General features: G+C 43.1%; 1 protein-coding gene across 3 annotated transcripts in view; it reads left to right on the forward strand.

Moving 5' to 3' along the window:
* Positions 1-16702, forward strand: part of OXR1 (oxidation resistance 1) — a 461315-nt gene that overhangs the window by 205148 nt on the left and 239465 nt on the right. For all 3 annotated transcript variants that reach the window (XM_014519136.2, XM_014519135.1, XM_006021932.3), the window contains exon 2: positions 8201-8391. In XM_014519136.2, coding sequence (XP_014374622.1) covers positions 8201-8391 — 191 coding nt within the window. The remainder of the gene's footprint in view (positions 1-8200; positions 8392-16702) is intronic.

Genomic DNA, 16702 nt, shown 5'->3' on the forward strand with positions numbered 1-16702 from the left:
AGCATCTCTTGACCGCCCCACCCCTATAAGCACGGGCACTGGCTCTACAGCTCCCCACTCCCCCACTGGAGGGGCAGGCACTTTTCCCCTGCCCTGCTGTAGGCCCAGCATCCAGACACTTTCCCCTAGCACTAGCAGATACCTACCCCTCCAGCACACCCATCCCTTACACGCCAACCCACAAACACCCCCCGCCCCCCTGCCTCCACCATACTGCCTGACTGTATGCTGGCCATGTATAAGGGCATGTGCACACACACGTGACACCCCCAGCCTTCAATTACTGTACCCTTCCCACTCCCCTCAACCTCAAGCAGCTCCTTGCAGGCTGGGCGGCTGCCATCCTAAAAGGGGAAACCCGCAGTTTTCCCTTTAAGCAGGAAAATCCACATCTTTCTCTTTTAAAGGAGTAAATCCATGTTTTTTGGCAGCAAATGGAAAACCTGGGTCTCTGTTGATAAATATTAACCATTATGGTATTCTCTGTTAAGGGTAGTTGTGGTAAAAGAGTTTATGCATCTTCCTAATGTTTACACAATTTCTGATCTGTACCACACAACTTTTTTTTTTCGATTTACAATATGAAATACCTAAGTTAGCACTTTTTAAAATCCCTTGTTTGTATAGGATGTATTTCAGAATTACTACTAACATTGAAATGTTTGCTTGGTCATCTGTCTGGGGACTGTAGCAGGGTGAGTGCATGTCATTGTAAGCAATATTGAAGGAGGCTTTTCTCAGTTGTATCAACATTGCTGGAAAGAGTTGCAGGCTACTATAAAGTAGATGTTCTAAGAGATGCAAAACTATCTATGTGCATGTGTGAGGTTTTCCATTATTTAAGAAAAGAAATCTTGAAATAGAGCAGAAGCTAGGAACTAGATGAAATGAAGGTTTTCATGTTAATTTATATCATAGGATCATAGGAAAGTAGTAGTGGAAGTCACAAGGTCATCTATTCTAGCCCCCTACTCAAATCAGAATAATCCCTGATCATCCCATCTCTTATCATGCCTGATTAAATCATTGCAGGCAAGTATCTGCTCTTGAATCTGCTTTTGAAGACTTTCAGGGATGGAGATGTCTCCATCTAGGAAGACACTTTTCGATGTTTGACTACCCTCGTAGTCAAAGATCCTTCTAATCTCCTACCTAAATTGCCTCTGCTGAAGCTTGAGATCACTGCTTCTAGTTCTGTCTCCTGTGGTCATGGAGAAGAGTCCATTTCCTCTCTATAATAGTCCTTCAGGTATTTCAAGACTATTATCCAATTCCCCTCAATCTTCTCTTCTCCAGATTAAATAATCTTAGTTCTTTCAGTCTTTCCTCATAAATCTTGCATCACAGTCATGACTGTTACACTGTGTCAAAGTATAAATGTCATCATGTCACAGTACCAGCCCAATAAAGGCAATGCAAAAATATAGAATTACTACATGGCAAGAAATAGTGTGTGGGGGACAGAAGAAGACTGGACACTCTATGACTGACCCTCTTCTCCCACAAACTACAAATACAGAGCTTGCATCTTGTCACTGATGTGATAAAACTGCAAGTCTAATGCTTATTGTGTCTTGTCACACAAAAGTGAGTTTCCTGAACTTACATGCAGGAATTTATATTCTTTTAAGCAAGCTTTGAGAAGGCTTGTGAATTTTGTTCAGTCTACCAAAACACTCCTTGCTTGAGTAGCTCACATGGCAGCATCAGCATAGTAGTACAGACTTTGTTATCTATCATCCTTCTTGGCAGCACAACCAGTATCTTTGACTGCTGTGTAAAGGAAGTTTGGAAGTTTGCTAGCTAGGATGTAGAAAAGTTAGGTTCCATGCCAGTATTTATTTCCTCCAGTGTTCAAGTGCCTGTAGAACGACAGAAGCTGCAAAACTACTGAAGTCAATCAAAGTCAAGCATGGGACCATTTAGAATAATGAACTTGTAACTAATATTTTCAACAGCTGCTTCTCCTGTGATCCCGGGTTGAATTTTTATGTTCTCCTGAAATGGGCTCATTGTGATCTGGCTGCATATGGTAGCTGGGGACTAGACTTGATCTAAGGATTTCTCTTCCAAGACTTATGTTCCTGTGTTTACATACCTGCAAAATGGTGATGAAGAGTGAACGTACTGTTGAGCTGTGCTATCACTGTCAGTTTTCCTGTAGTTATGCCAGTATGAAACTGGAGATAGGCCTGTTGAAAGTCTCTGGGTTAGGGTTAGAGGAGAGAGCAACAAGGGTGATGTCATGGTACGTGTCATAGGCCACCAGACCAGGAGGATGAGGTAGATGCGGCTTTCTTCAAACAACTAGCGGAAGTTTCCAGGTCACAGCCCCTGGTTCTCATGAGGGACTTCAGTCACCCTGACATATGTTGGGAGGGCAATACAGCAGTGCGCAGGCAATCCAAGAAGTTTTTGGAGAGTGATGGGAAAAGCTTCTTGGTGCAAGTGTTGGAGAGGCCAAGTAGAGGCTGTACTTTTCTTGACCTACTGCTCAAAAAGAGGGAAGAATTGGTGGGGAACGTATAAATGGATGGCAACTTGGGCAGCAGTGACCGTGAGATAATTTGAGTTTAGGATACTGAGGAAAGGAAGGAAGGAAAGCAGTGGAGTAAAGACCCTGGACTTCAGAAAAGCAGATTTCATCTGTCAAGGAACTAATGGGTAGGATCCCTTGGAGGGCCAGTTTGAGGGGGGAAGGAGATCAGGAGAACTGGCTGTACTTTAAAGAAACCTTGCTGGGGGCTCAGGAATTAACTATCCTGATGTGCAGAATGACTAGCAAGTATGGCACAAGAATATCTTGGCTTAGCAGTGAACTCTTCAGTGAGTTAAAACACAAAAAGGAAGCTTAGAAGAAGTAGAAACTTGTATGAAAGACTAGGGAGGAGTATAAGAATATTGCTCGGGCATCCAGGGATGAAATCAGGAAAGCCAAAGTGCAGTTGGAGTTTCAGCTAGCAAGGGACGTGACGGGTAATGATAAGTTCCTACAAGTATGTCAGCAATAAGAGGAAGGTTAGGGAAAGTGTGTGTCCCTTACTCAGTGGGAAAGGCAATTCAGTGACAGATAATGTGCAAAAGGCTGAGTGCCTTCTTTTACCTCAGTCTTCACAGGCAAGGTCAACCCCCATACTGCAGCACCCAGCAGCACAGTTTGGGGAGGAGGTGAGCAGTCAACAGTGGCAAAAGAACAGGTTAGGGAGTATTTAGAGAAGCTGAATGTGTACAAGTCCATGGGACCAGACGTGATGCAGCCGAGGGTGCTGAGGAAGTTGGCCAGTGTGATTGCAGAGCCACTGAACATTACCTTCAATACAGACAAGGGCCAAGTCCTGCACTTAAGACAAAACAATCCCATGCACCAGTACAGGCTGGGGGCTGACTGGCTGGGCAGCAGCTCTGCAGGAAAGGACCTGGGGGTTACAGTGGACAAGAAGCTGAATATGAGCCAGCAGTATGCCCTTATTGCCAAGAAGGCTAACAGCATACTGGGCTGCATTTGTAGGTGTGTTGCCAGTAGGTCAAGGGAAGTGATTCTTCTGCTCTATTCAGCACTGGTGAGGCCATATCTGGATCCCATATCCAGTTTTGGGCTCCTCGCTACAGAAAGCATGTCCACAAATTGGAGAAAGTCCAGCAGCAACACAAGTGGTTAGAGGGCTGGGGCACATGATTTCTGAGGAGAGGCTGAGGGACCTGATCTTATTTAGTGTACAGAAGAGAAGACTGAAGGGAGATTTAATAGCAATTACCTGAAAGTCCTCAATTACCTGAAGGAGGTTCGAAAGAGGATGGAGCTGGACTTTTCTCAGTGGTGGCAGATGTCAGAACAAGGAGCAATGGTCTCGAGTTGCAGCCAGCCGTTCTATTAACTGGTTTTCTAGTGCAATTTACATCTTTCTGAACTAAACTGTCCTGCAGATTATCTTGGTAGTGAGAACAAAACATATAATAAGTTTGAGTAGGAATACTTTAAAATCTCATTTATTTTACATTGATATAATCATCTGCTTCCCATCAGTCTGTCTATTCTGTTGGACTAAAAAGGACACTTCAACCATTGGAGTAGCTGGGCCAGGGCTGGGGAAGGAGGGCTAGGCAGTCATGCTCTCTCAACCCTGTAGAAAAACTCATACCCAGCTACTTATCTGTACTCTGGGTTCCTGGATTAAGCGTCTTGTGTTATACATTCTTATCCAGGACCATTCAGTACTTGTTAATGCTAACAACATTTGAGTATTGTGAAAACCCCACATCTCGTAGCATTGGATTACTTGCTGTAAGTCACTTCTTGGCCAATGGCATTCTGAGCCCATCTTATGGAAAACAGTACTGCCGTTAGGAATTTCCAGTGTAGTAATAATAATCATCTTGGTGATATTAATTAACTCATTTCCCTGATTAAATCACATTCTTTCTTTTACATATAATTGGCAAATGGAGGAAACATTTTAAAAAATAGGATAGCATAGTATTAGGAGGGATGATGCTGCCAGAGAGTGCAGATGTTTTTATCTGGCCTGGTGAACCTTCTCATTTTTCTTTATTCATTGACACAGGCATTCAGTGTGGTTGAAAACCCTTGATCTCATTCTGTGCTGCACTACGGTGTCACAAATCCCTTTTATTTTCAGAATGAAATCAAGTAGCCAACTAGATATTTTACAGACTCTTCATTCAAGATATGGTTTTAAAATATCAAATATTTCCATTTTTGCTCTTAATAGCACTTATGCAGTTGGCTTCATTAAAAATGGAGTGTTTCTCACTCTGCAGTCTTGTAGCAGGGATATTTTTATCATATAAGGTAGGTACCTAAAAAATTGGCTGCTGACTGCATATAGCACATGTAACTGCAGCATCTGAGATTGTCAAAGCCACTTGAGGGATTTAGATCCAGTTTTTCCACTGAAAACTAATTGGATTTGGTTGTTCAGATCCTCTAGATGGTTTTGATGCTCCCGGCAATGGTTTACCTGATAGAAATTCACCTGTTACATCAGTTGAGATATGCTAGAGTCACATAGATATGACCTGGGTATAAGAGTTCCTTTTTCCTTTAGGCTTTACCCTTTCTCATAGGTGGATCTGTGATTTTGAAAATGGGGAGGGCAGAGGGTATGGGGCTTCATCCCATATAAGATGACATTAATTTTTCTCTAGTTAAAGAGGAACCAGAAGGTTTATCAATATGCTAGATGGCCAGTGCTAAATTATTCAGTTTAAGATCAAAGCCAAAACAAATATAATGCTTGGGTCATATAGAATATAATGCTGGATTATATATAAAGTTTAAAAAAAGGACAACAAATTAGGCAAAAATAGTCAAATGATATGGTGTCATTAGTCCTGAAGTAATTATATTTAAATGTACATCCCTTATTCAGAGTCATAAAACAAAATCTAACCTCCTTGAGTGTCTTGACAGTGCCTTCAATACTTCACTGTCAGTCCTTTCTACACCTGCATTAATATTACCACACCTGAGTTAAGGTTTTTAGCTAGAGCTGAAAACAGTCTGCAAGGCTGTGAAACAGAAGAGTCATTACTAGGAATGGCTATCAGACAACAGAGTTGCAGAAGAAAGGATCATTTAAATAGTGGAAGTCAAGACCATTTAAAAGGGAAGAGTGGTTAACACCCATGGAGTAGAAAAAGATTAGCAAGAACCAGGTAGATGATAATGAACCATGAAGTCACCAGTACTTGTGACACTTGGGAGAGGTTCCTGAAGATTGGAAGAGGGCCAGTGTGATGCCTATCTTCATGAAAGGAAGGAAGGAAGATCCAGGGAACTACAAGACGATGAGTTAGACCTCAATCCCTGGAAAGGTCATGGAAAAAATTATTAAAGAATCCATCAACAATAGGCTAACAGAAAGTGTCATCCTGAGAGACAGCCAACATGGCTTCATTAAGGGTAGGTCATGCCTGACCAACCTCATCTCCTTCCATGATCAAGTGACACATCACCTGGACAGAAGGGGAGAGGCTGATGTAATTTACTTGGATTTCAAAAAAGCCTTTGACTTGGTCTCCCATGATGTCCTCATGACAAAATTGGGGACCTGCGGCCTTGACACCTTATGGTCTGAGGCTGGGGAACTGGCTCCATGGTCAGACCCAGACACAGATTGTTGATGAAACCGAGTCAACATGGTGCATGGTGACCAGTGGTGTCCCTCAGTGTTCAGTACTCGGACCGGTGCTCTTTAACATATTCATAAACAACCTGGATTTGGGTGTCAAAAGCAGACTGGCTAAGTTTGCAGATGACACCAAATTATGGGGAAGCATGGTCACACTACAGAATAGGCTGGGGATTCAGGCTGACTTGGACAGGCTTGCAAAGTGGGAAGATCAAAACCTAATGACTTTCAACACAGAGAAATGCAAGGTGCTCCACCTCAGGAGAAAGAACCCACAACATACCTAGAAGCTCGGCAGTGCTACACTCACTAGCACCATGGCCGAAAGGGACTTGGGGGTTATGATTGACCACAAGATAAATATGAGCCACCAATGCAATGTCACAGCTGCTAAAGCAAGCAAAACTGTGGCTTGCATCCATAGATACTTCTCAAGTAAATCCCAGGATGTCATTCTCCCATTGTACCCCGCCTTGGTGAGGCCACAGCTGGAGTACTGCATGCAATTCTGGGATCCACACTTTAGGAAGGATGTGGAGAAGCTTGAGAGAGTCCAGAGGAGAGCCATGCTCTGAGAGATCAGAGGTCAAGAGAACAGGCCTTATGAGGAGAGGCTGAGAGGCATAGGACTCTTCAGCTTTGGAAAGCGTAGGCTCAGGGGGGAGTTGGTGGCAGCCTATATGTATATTAGGGGTGCGCATCAGGATCTGGGAGAACATCTGTTCACCAGGGCACCCCTAAGGAAGACAAGGTGCAACGGTTACAAACTGCTGGAAGACTGTTTTGGACTGGACTTAAGGAAAAACTTCTTTACTGTCCACATCTCCGGAGTCTGGAATAGACTCCCCACAGAAGTGGTGCAAGCACCTACTCTGGACATGTTCAAGAAGCATTTGGATGTTTATCTTGCTGGGATGATCTGACCCCAGCTGACTTCCTGCCCTTTGGGCGGGGGGCTAGACCCGATGATCTTGCGAGGTCCCTTCCAGCCCTAACGTCTATGAAATCTATGAAGTCATTTGACTGTCTCATTGCTGCCAGGAAAGGGAGAGGAAAGGAAAGTCACTGCCTCTCCCAGAGAGTTTTTATTTTTGTTCGTTTGTTTTGTTTTTTAATTTCAGTGGAGCAGGACTCAAAGAGGGGAAGGAACTGCACCCCTACTGTCATGCTCCCCACTCTTCCCCCCCCCAACAGCCTTCCCCATCCTGGATCCACCTATATCAAACTATTTCGAAAAGGGAGTCTCCATATGGGGATTTGTACTGTTCCATCAGTTCGCAATCACATGCTTAAAGCAATACAACTTTCCTGTGTAGCCTTCAGCCAGTATGTATATATTCTTTACAGTGTGCTCGAGTGTCTGAATAATTTTGTCAACTTGTGTTTAGCTAATATAATCAGAAAAGGACCTGCTGAGTGCAGCAGCTGTGTCTGGAACCTCAGTGTATAAATGATACACTATAAAGACATTTTGTAAATGTAGTACCTGTGTCTGCTTCAGTTCATGATTCTCTGACATTTTTGCTTGCTACAGAATTTGTATTGTGTAGCTTTATTAAGTTTTAATATACTGGGGAAGAAATTGTTGTTCTGTGACCTCAAATTGTAGTAGCCAAAATACAGTGTAAGTTCTTATTTAAGGTAAGAGACAATAGGATGTTGCAGCCAGCGTGGAATGGAAGGAGGGCCTTGGGATTATGGCCTTGGACTGGGACTGAGAAATTCTGGAGTCAGTTTCTGGTTCTTCACCAGACTTCCTACATGGCCTCTGGAAAATCATTTATTTTCCCTGTGTCTCAGTTCCCCATCTGTAAAGCCCAAGATAACATGTCTTATCTCTGTAGATAGTTCCTGCCCCAAGGAACTTACGATCTTTTACTAGTTTACCACAATGTCGTATTTTCAGTTAGGCCTCTAGGAACAACTGTGATACAAATACGTTGTTGAATGATGGCATTCCATTTTCTGTTTATATAAAGTAAGAAAAGAGCTAAATGTTGCAGCTATACGACAAGGATTAATAGTCCATTATTTCCGTTTGTCTGTAGGTTAAAGAAAAAGTCCCAGTCTATAGATATTACTGCAGCAGGATGCAACCCTCTGGCAGCACCAGGACAACAGGCAACACATGCCAGGCCTGTCATTAAGACAGCCACTTCTGAAGAGGAGCAGAACAACACCACAAATACACAAAGACGTAATCCACGGAGAAGTGAGCTGAAGAGATACTACACTATTGGTGAGCTAAATGCCATTTTTTTCTTCAGATGTTTTTGTTTCCATTGCTGCAAGGGAGGCAGCTGAATTCTGGCCACTGATCAATCAGACATTTTTTAAGCTTGCCAGCTTTTTTACACTTATTGCGGGTTATATTTTTCTGCTGCTAATACTGGCATGCTTTTTCACAGAAAAATTCAACAGAAAAAAAACAATATATTAATAAGTAACCCTTCAAATAGCAAGATCTCTCTCTTTAATTTTATTAATGTTACGTGTGCTTTGGTTTGAACCTGATTATCAAGTTTGAGAAATGTCAGTTATGGCATCTGCAGTGATTGTCTTAAAGGAAATATAAACTGTGGTAGGTACCATAATTAGGAAGCAGTAAAGCAACTGTATTGTCATCCTTTGCCCCAGTGACTCTTGAATTTTTTCACATGGCTGCACAGCATCAAGAGGAGTCTAGGGTCCCATTACCCAGAACAGCCTGCAGCCAAGTAGTTAAGGCACTCTCTTGGAAAATGGCAGAAGTAGGTCTGAATCCTGTCAAACACAGGTCAGAATTGAACCTTTCTCCCACACCCTATGCATGTGCTCTAAACTAGACTTATTTGTAAAAGATAGGCACTAACTCCTTCTCTGTCTGTGCCTGAAAAGTAAGGTGTAAATCCCTACAGCCGATGTTAAGGGGCTAATTAAAGGTAATTAAAACACACGAGAAGAACTGTCAAACTTCTTAGGAGTCAGATGTGGGGCCACCTTCAGCAATTGAGTAAGTAGCATCAGAGAGCTGTCAGTTAATGCAGCCATCCTCTGCCCCATCCTCCCAACTCCAACCCCCCAAAATGTGCATCCCCAACAGGGCTCTGTACCCTGAATTTCAGTGGTGGACTCTGCCCCAAATTTCCAGCCTCCCTAGGAGCTGAGTGAAATGGCTCCATGGGTCATATCCAGCCCTCAGGCCATATATTTGATACCCCTATGCTAAAGGAGTTAAAAAAATTTGTTTCTCATTTCTGGGAAAGATAGTAGAATTTAAAAAAAATTAAAAGTATTGTAGTTTGGACTATGCTACCTGTGCAACTGCTTGCTTTAAGTGTTTTTGTTTTGTTTTTTTTAATAAAGGAGAAACGGTAGTAGCAGGATCTAAAACTTTTGCTATATGAACTATGTTATTCTGTGGTCTTAAATTTACAACAGTGACTAGTGATTTTGGTTGCCTCAATATTTGACTGCCTGGCAGCTTACAGGGGCCTGACTTCCAGGAAGTGGTGAGCACAACCTTCTGAAAAGTCTTTAGGGTATATCATTTCATGTCCTGTCCCCAAAAATGGGGCATGCAGAGTCATTAGTCACTTTGGTAAATTTTGAGCACTTCAGTCATGTTTTGGCCAATACTTTTGAAACAATACTTTAGATCTGCTCCCCTGAATATAAATGAAATGTGCAATTTGAGCTCTAGCTGAGAATTCTCGATTAACCTGCATTTGGGGGAATATGCCTCAGGAACTCAGCAGTAAAGGAGAAATTTCCTGAGATTTGCACTGCAGTAGAAATTAGGTTCCAGTTTCTGCACAGAGTAATCAAAGCAGAAAAAGGCAATTTATTTTTCAGTGCTGGAAGTCTGGTTAACATCATGTAGCACAATTGTTAATCAACAGGGGTTATATTTTTAAATGATATGCTACTAATCACATGTTGGTGTTTTGTAATGGCTATCTCCAGTTAGTTTCAGAAGTATTGTAGCACAGGAAAAGACTTAGAGACATAATTGCAAAACCAAAAAAAAAGGGAATTCAAAGTTCTATTGTGCCCCAGGATCCAACTGTAGACGGGCACATGTATTTGAGAGACATACAGTCTCGGACCTCAGTTAAACAAGATATCCCATTTGGTTGGTTTTTGTATCTGCACAGAGCTCTCCCATTTGATATAGTTTGCAAAATCAGGGGCTAAAATTGTAGGCCCACCTGTTCAGCTGATATGAATCCTCATGAGTGCACTGCAGTGAAAGGCTGTGACACCTTGCATCAGTTGAGATGCTGTCTCCAGAACTCTTTGGTCCAGGGGCTGTATTCCTGTGTTTGAAAGCAGTCCCTAACAGTGTGCACTACCACAATGAAGGTCAATGATGAGAATACTTACCGTGGTTCCATAACTGAGGCTAAATTGATGTTTCCAGTTAATCATAGAATCATAGAAAGTTAGAGCTGGAAGGAACCTTAGGAGGATATCCAATCCAACCTCCTGCTCTAATAGGACCATCCCCAACTATATAATCATCCTAGCCAAGGCTTTATCTAGCCAGGTCTTAAAAACCTCCAAGGATGGAGCAGGTGGGGTCTTCATGGAGACTGGTTCGGGACCCTTTCAGGTAGTGCATGCTTGGCCAGGTAGAAGGGGTGGGGCTGTAGGCAGGTGGGGAGTGACATCCAGGAGTCAGATGGGTGGGTGGGGCTGGGAATGCTGGGGCTGGGATTGTGGGTCAATGACAGCATGGGGCTGAGGCTCAAGGCAGAGCCGCAATCTGCTCCTGCACATCCCTGCAACAAGTGTTAGTTCTGCAAGCAGGAGCATGTGGGGAGTGGATCATGGCTTTGCCTCAGGCCCCAGCCCTGCACTGTCACTGCCCAAGTGATCCTGGCCTCTGCCCCTCCCGCTCAGGTGCTACTCTCTGCCAGCCCGCGGCCCCATCCCAGCCACCTAGCCAAGCAGGCTCTGCTCATGCAGGTACTGGGATGGTCTCTCTGGAGAGCCTACCTGCCTGTTGCATCCCAAGCTCCTAAGGTGGGTTCAAGATGGATGGGCTCAGGCTGGATAGGATCAAATGCCATCCCCCCATGCCAGGAAGGGTCTGCACTCCCTCTGCCCCCCTCATCATCCAGCACCACTCCCATGCTGCACTGGGCCAAGTCAACACCACCCATCCCCAAGCTGCGCTGGCTTCATCAGCACCCTTCCCCCGGCCCACAACAGGTCAGCAAAACTCCCTTTGTTGTCCTCCAACCCAAATAATTACCCACCCCTAGTCTAGCTCCATCCTCTTTGTAACCCCCCTTCAGGTATTTGAAGGCTGCTATTAAATCCTCTCTGTCTTGTCTTCTCTTCTCCAGACTAAATAAGATCAGTTCCTTCAGCCCCTCCTCAGAAATCATGTGCCTCAGCCCCTTAACAATGTCTGTTGCCCACCACTGGACTCTCTCCAGCTGGTCTACATTCTTTCCATGGAGGGGGGTGCTGGCAAAACTGGCTACAGTACTCCAGATGTGGCCTCACCAGTGCTGAATAGAGGGGAAGAATCATTTCCCTTGACCTGCTGGCAAAGCTCCTAGTTATGCAGTCCAGTATGCCATTAACCTTCTTTGCAACAAAGGCACACTGTTGGTTCATGTTCAGCTTATTGTTCACTGCAACCCCCAGGTCCGTTTCTGCAAAGCTGCTGCTTAGCTAGTTGGTCCCCAGCCTGTTACCAGTGCATGGGATTGTTCCATCCTAAGTGCAGGACTTTGCACTTGTCCTTCTTGAATCTTGTGAGACTTCTTTTGGTCCCATTCTCCAATTTGTCCAGGACTCTCTGAATCCTAGTCTTACCCTCCAGTGTATTTACTACTCCCCCCAGCTTGGTGTCATCTGCAAACTTGATGAGGGTACACTGCACCCCATCTTCCAGCTCGTTGATAAAGATATTGAAGAAAACCAGCCCCAGGACAAACCCTTGGAGTACTGCCCTTGATACTGGCTGCCAACTAGACATTTTGTCACTGACTGTTACCATCTGAGCCTGATGATCCAACCACTTTTCTCTCTGCCTTAGAGTCCATTCATCCAACCCATACTTTCTTAGTTTGCTTGCAAGAATGTTGTTGGAGATGGTATCAGAAGCCTTGCTAAAGTCAAGATATATCATGTCCACTGCTTTCCCCACGTCCACAAAGCCAGTCACCTCATTATAGAAGGCAATCAGGTTGGTCAGGCATGATTTGCCCTTGGTGAATCCATGTTGACTGTTCTTAATAACCTTTTTCTCCTCAAAGTGCTTAGAAATGGATTCCTTGAGGACCTGCTCCATGATTTTTCCAGAAGCTGAGGTGAGGCTGACTGGTCTGTAGTTCTCTGGATCCTCACCCGTCCCTTTCTTGAAGATGGGCACTTTATTTGCCCTTTTTGAAGCATCTGGGCTTTAATCTTGCAGGCTCCCCCACTCACACCCCGCCAATCAGTGGAGCGGCCCTGCCACTTGCTTCTGATCGGCAGGGAGGTAAAAACTGCAGTTTTAATTATGGCACTCTTTTTTTGCCTCCTTCCTGATCAGCAGCAAGCAGCCGGGCCACCAGGGCTCCCCAGCCAGTCAGCAATGGGGGGCATGCATGAGGGAACCTGCAAGATTAAAGGAGCTGCCGTGCAGCCCACTTCCACCATGAATTTGGTAGATTCCTAGCCATGAGTTTTGAAAGATGATGACCAGTGGCTCTGCAATTACATTGGCCGACTCCCTCAGCACCCATCCCTTCCGGCCCCATGGACTTCTACACATCCAGCTTTTCTAAAGAGTCCCTAACCTGTTGTTTTGCCATTGGCTGCTCCCCTTCTCCCCAAACTGTGCTGCCAGGTGCAGTAGTCTGGGAGCTGACCAGGCCTGTGAAGAGAGGTGAAAAAGGCATTGAGCACTTCACTCTCTTCTGCATCCTCTGTTACTAGGTTGCCTCTCCCATTCAATATGGGACCCGCGCTTTCCCATCTTCCTCTTGTTGCTAACATACTTGTAGAAGCTTTTCTTGTTACCCTTCACTCCCCTTGCTAGTTGAAACTGCAGTTGTGCTTTGGCCTTCATCCCTGCATGCCCGAGCAATACTGTTATACTCCTCCCTAGTTTTTCTGAAGTCTAGGGTCCTTACCCTGTTGCTCTCCTTCCTTCCTTTCCTCAGGATCCTGAACTGAGTCATCTCGTGGTCACTGCTGCCCAAGTTGCCATCCATTTCTACATATTTACAGTTCCCCACCAATTCTTCCCTGTTTGTAAGCAGCAGGTCAAGAAGAGCACAGCACCCAGTTGGCATCTCCAACACTTGCACCAGGAAGTTGTTCTCAGAACTCTCCAAAAACTTTCTAGATTGCCTGTGCATTGCTGTATTGCTCTCCCAGGAGATGTCAGGGTGAGAACCAGGGCCTGTGATCCGGAATCCTTAACGCAAGGATTTAACCATCATGTTATGTATTAATGCAAAACACCTCACCACACCCTTGTGAATGAACACAGGATTTTCTGAGAATTTGCAAGCATATTGGTCAATTAAGTTAAGCATATTGGTTAATTAATGAATTAAGTTTAATGAGTTAGTTTGAACTTTGATTGTCATGTAGCAGACTGTCAATTTTTATATTTTTTGCTCATGTTCTTACTTAAGGGAAAAACAAAATTTCCTCAAAAATTTCATCATGAAGATGAGACAAATCATTTGATTCCCCCCTCCCCCCAAGTAATTTAATTTGGTGCTAACCACACTGTTACCATATTTGTAAATATGTAACAGCCAGGGTGGATTTGATTTAAATCAAACTGATTTGAATCACCATTTAAATCACTGGTCATGAAGCCTCGATTTAATTGGTTTTCTACAAAAAGTGCATTCTTGTTGTTTGCTATCCTTTATTCATTTAACTTATTGAAACTTTGCACTTTTAGAGAAAGGTAGGGCTTGACTGTATGTACACAAACTTGCAGAGACAAGTGGGCTGATGGGTAGGTTATCAGGTCTGTTATCTCTCATCTTCATATGCTGCTGTTAACAAGGATGTTATCTCTGGAGATGACAAACTCTCTCCCCATGCCTGAAGAAGGGCTTTTGTGCCCGAAAACTTGCAAAAAACATTTTTTTCCAGCTATTTAGTTCATCTAATAAAAGATATCACATTTACCCAAAGAACCTTGTCGTCTTATGATCTCTGGAGAGACAAATCCACAGTTTGAGAACTGAAACTATGCATCACAGAGATGTTTAATGGGATCTTTGGGACTGAGCACTGAGTCCCATTGGGTAGAGTGGTTTTCTTTAGTCTTTACTAATCTATAGAGGATTGTCTGGGAACCGCATAAGACCGGGCCCCTAATATAGCCCATGGCCTGTCGTGACCTATTTACAAAGTTTCTAAAAAGTTTACATGAATATATTGTTTCAAATATATAATTAGAAGTTATAATCCCTATTCCATGATGATATCTTTTAGCTTTAACATATCTTAAATTAAAACTATCTTTATATAAGTTTGTTTTTTTTAAAAAGCATCTTAAAAAAATCAATATTTTAAATTTAAAATAACAGTCGATTTTTTTCCACCCTGGTAATAACTTTGTGGCTCATTCTTATCACGCCATTAGTTGAACATGTGGCCAGGTGCTCTTCTGTGTCTGGGAGCTCCCGCACTGACAGGGCTCACAGCCATTGGAGCACATGGAGTGCAAGAGCTTGCTGTTTGTGATCTCAGGCTCTCCCTGCACTGGCAATAAGGTATGATTGTATCTGATGCTGGATCCCACAGTCATGCCTCCTACTATGCATGTAGTGCATGGCAGGAGGCGCAACTGTGAATCACACTTCACATACTATCCCGTGTTTACCTGAATGTCTAGAGAGGCCCTCTAAATTACTGGTAGGTACTTTCAAGCTTAGCTTCAAGCACTTCAGGAAGGTCTGATCCCAGTTTTAAAATCCTAAATGTTGTGCATATGTATGACATACAAATGATAACTAATCCTGACTCTGGAACTTACTTCTTATGTGATTTTGGGGAAATTACTTATCTTTTTTGGTTTGCCTATCAGCAATAGGAATTCTATTTCATTGTTATGTCACATCAATATTGGGAGAATTAATATGTGTAAATGTTCAATGTATGTAGAATGGTCTATTTGTAGAACATGTATGTAGAATTCTAATATGTAGAGAATGTTCAATAGATATACAGCGTGGGCCTTCACAGCGTGGGCCAAGACAGATAACATCTTGGATAAATCCTTTTTAGACTACAAGTACCATTGGTATAGTTGCCTGGGCACTAGATTGCAAAACCTAATTTTCCTAGTATGGACATGGTCCATAGGCATTAAGCATTCTGGTCTATATTTTATTTGTGTGGGGGTAGATGAGTATATATACATTTTTTATATTTTATTTTTATTTGTAAATATATACATTTAAAGTCTATTACATGCTTTGCATTTCTACCAGTTTCCTAGTGTATCCTTTGTATATATCAATACATATTTCTTTCTAACATTAGTATATTGGTTTCCAGTTATATCAACACATATAAATGGGGTTGGTCAGTCAAAAGTTGTATTTTGAAGTTAGCTATTTGAAATCTGATGCTGAGGAATAAGAGCCTAAAGCTACTTCTGCAAGTTCTGTACCTGATGATAACACTGAGATGGAAATGGTTCTGGCAAAGCTCTGACTTTTAGCATTCAGAAGAAAGGAAAAGAACAGTTTGGAAGTTGTAGTTTCTAAAGTCATTTTTCAGACTAAGTCAGGGGGAGAGGGGGAATAAAAGAGACAGTGAAAGTTATTTGACCATCCTTCCTTCCTTTCTTCCTGTCTTCCTTTCTTCAAGAATCCCATAATTGCATGTTCATTTACAGTTATTAAGTCTTTAGGCATCATTGTGCAGCTGCATAATAGCTCTTTCAACAGAGTAAGCTGGTAACTCCTGCGAAAATATATCACTTAAAAATGTGACATTCTGTGCTAAATCTTTACAAATAAACTAGAATACAGAGAATTAAGAGAGAACCATAAGTTTCTATCAGAACATCTAAACACATAACAGCTCCCTAATGTAAAATAAAACACATATTATGTCTGGTATTTGTAGCTTGTTTTATACATTTTAGTACTTGCCTTTGTCACAACCCAGTGATTTTTGGTGCCTCGGCACTATGGAATTTCCTGGCCACATGAGAGCTCCTTTGCACGGCAGAGTGTTCTGCTGCAATTAAGAGCCTGCGTGCAGGAGAGTTCCCGCCAATTTACAGTTTCCTTTGCAAGATGTATTTCTTCTTTGCAGCACGGAGATGCACGGTGCAAAGAGTTCCCGCCATTCGAATGTAAATTTGTGCCCCGCTATTGGCCAGTGCTAAATTATTCACACGTGGTGGCTAGTAATTGGCTCGCTGGCCGTTTAAAATTCCGTGTGACTTCCGCCCAAGTCGAAGAGCTTTGAGCACGCTGCAGAGTGCCTCTGAAGTTATCTGACTTGCGGCTGCCGATCGATAGACTGATCACCTATCGATCTTTCTTCCCGTCGCCGAGCGCAACCCCAGACGTACCCCTTTC

This window comes from Alligator sinensis, unplaced genomic scaffold (genome assembly GCF_000455745.1).
Source record: "Alligator sinensis unplaced genomic scaffold, ASM45574v1 scaffold20_2, whole genome shotgun sequence".
NCBI lineage: Eukaryota > Metazoa > Chordata > Crocodylia > Alligatoridae > Alligator > Alligator sinensis.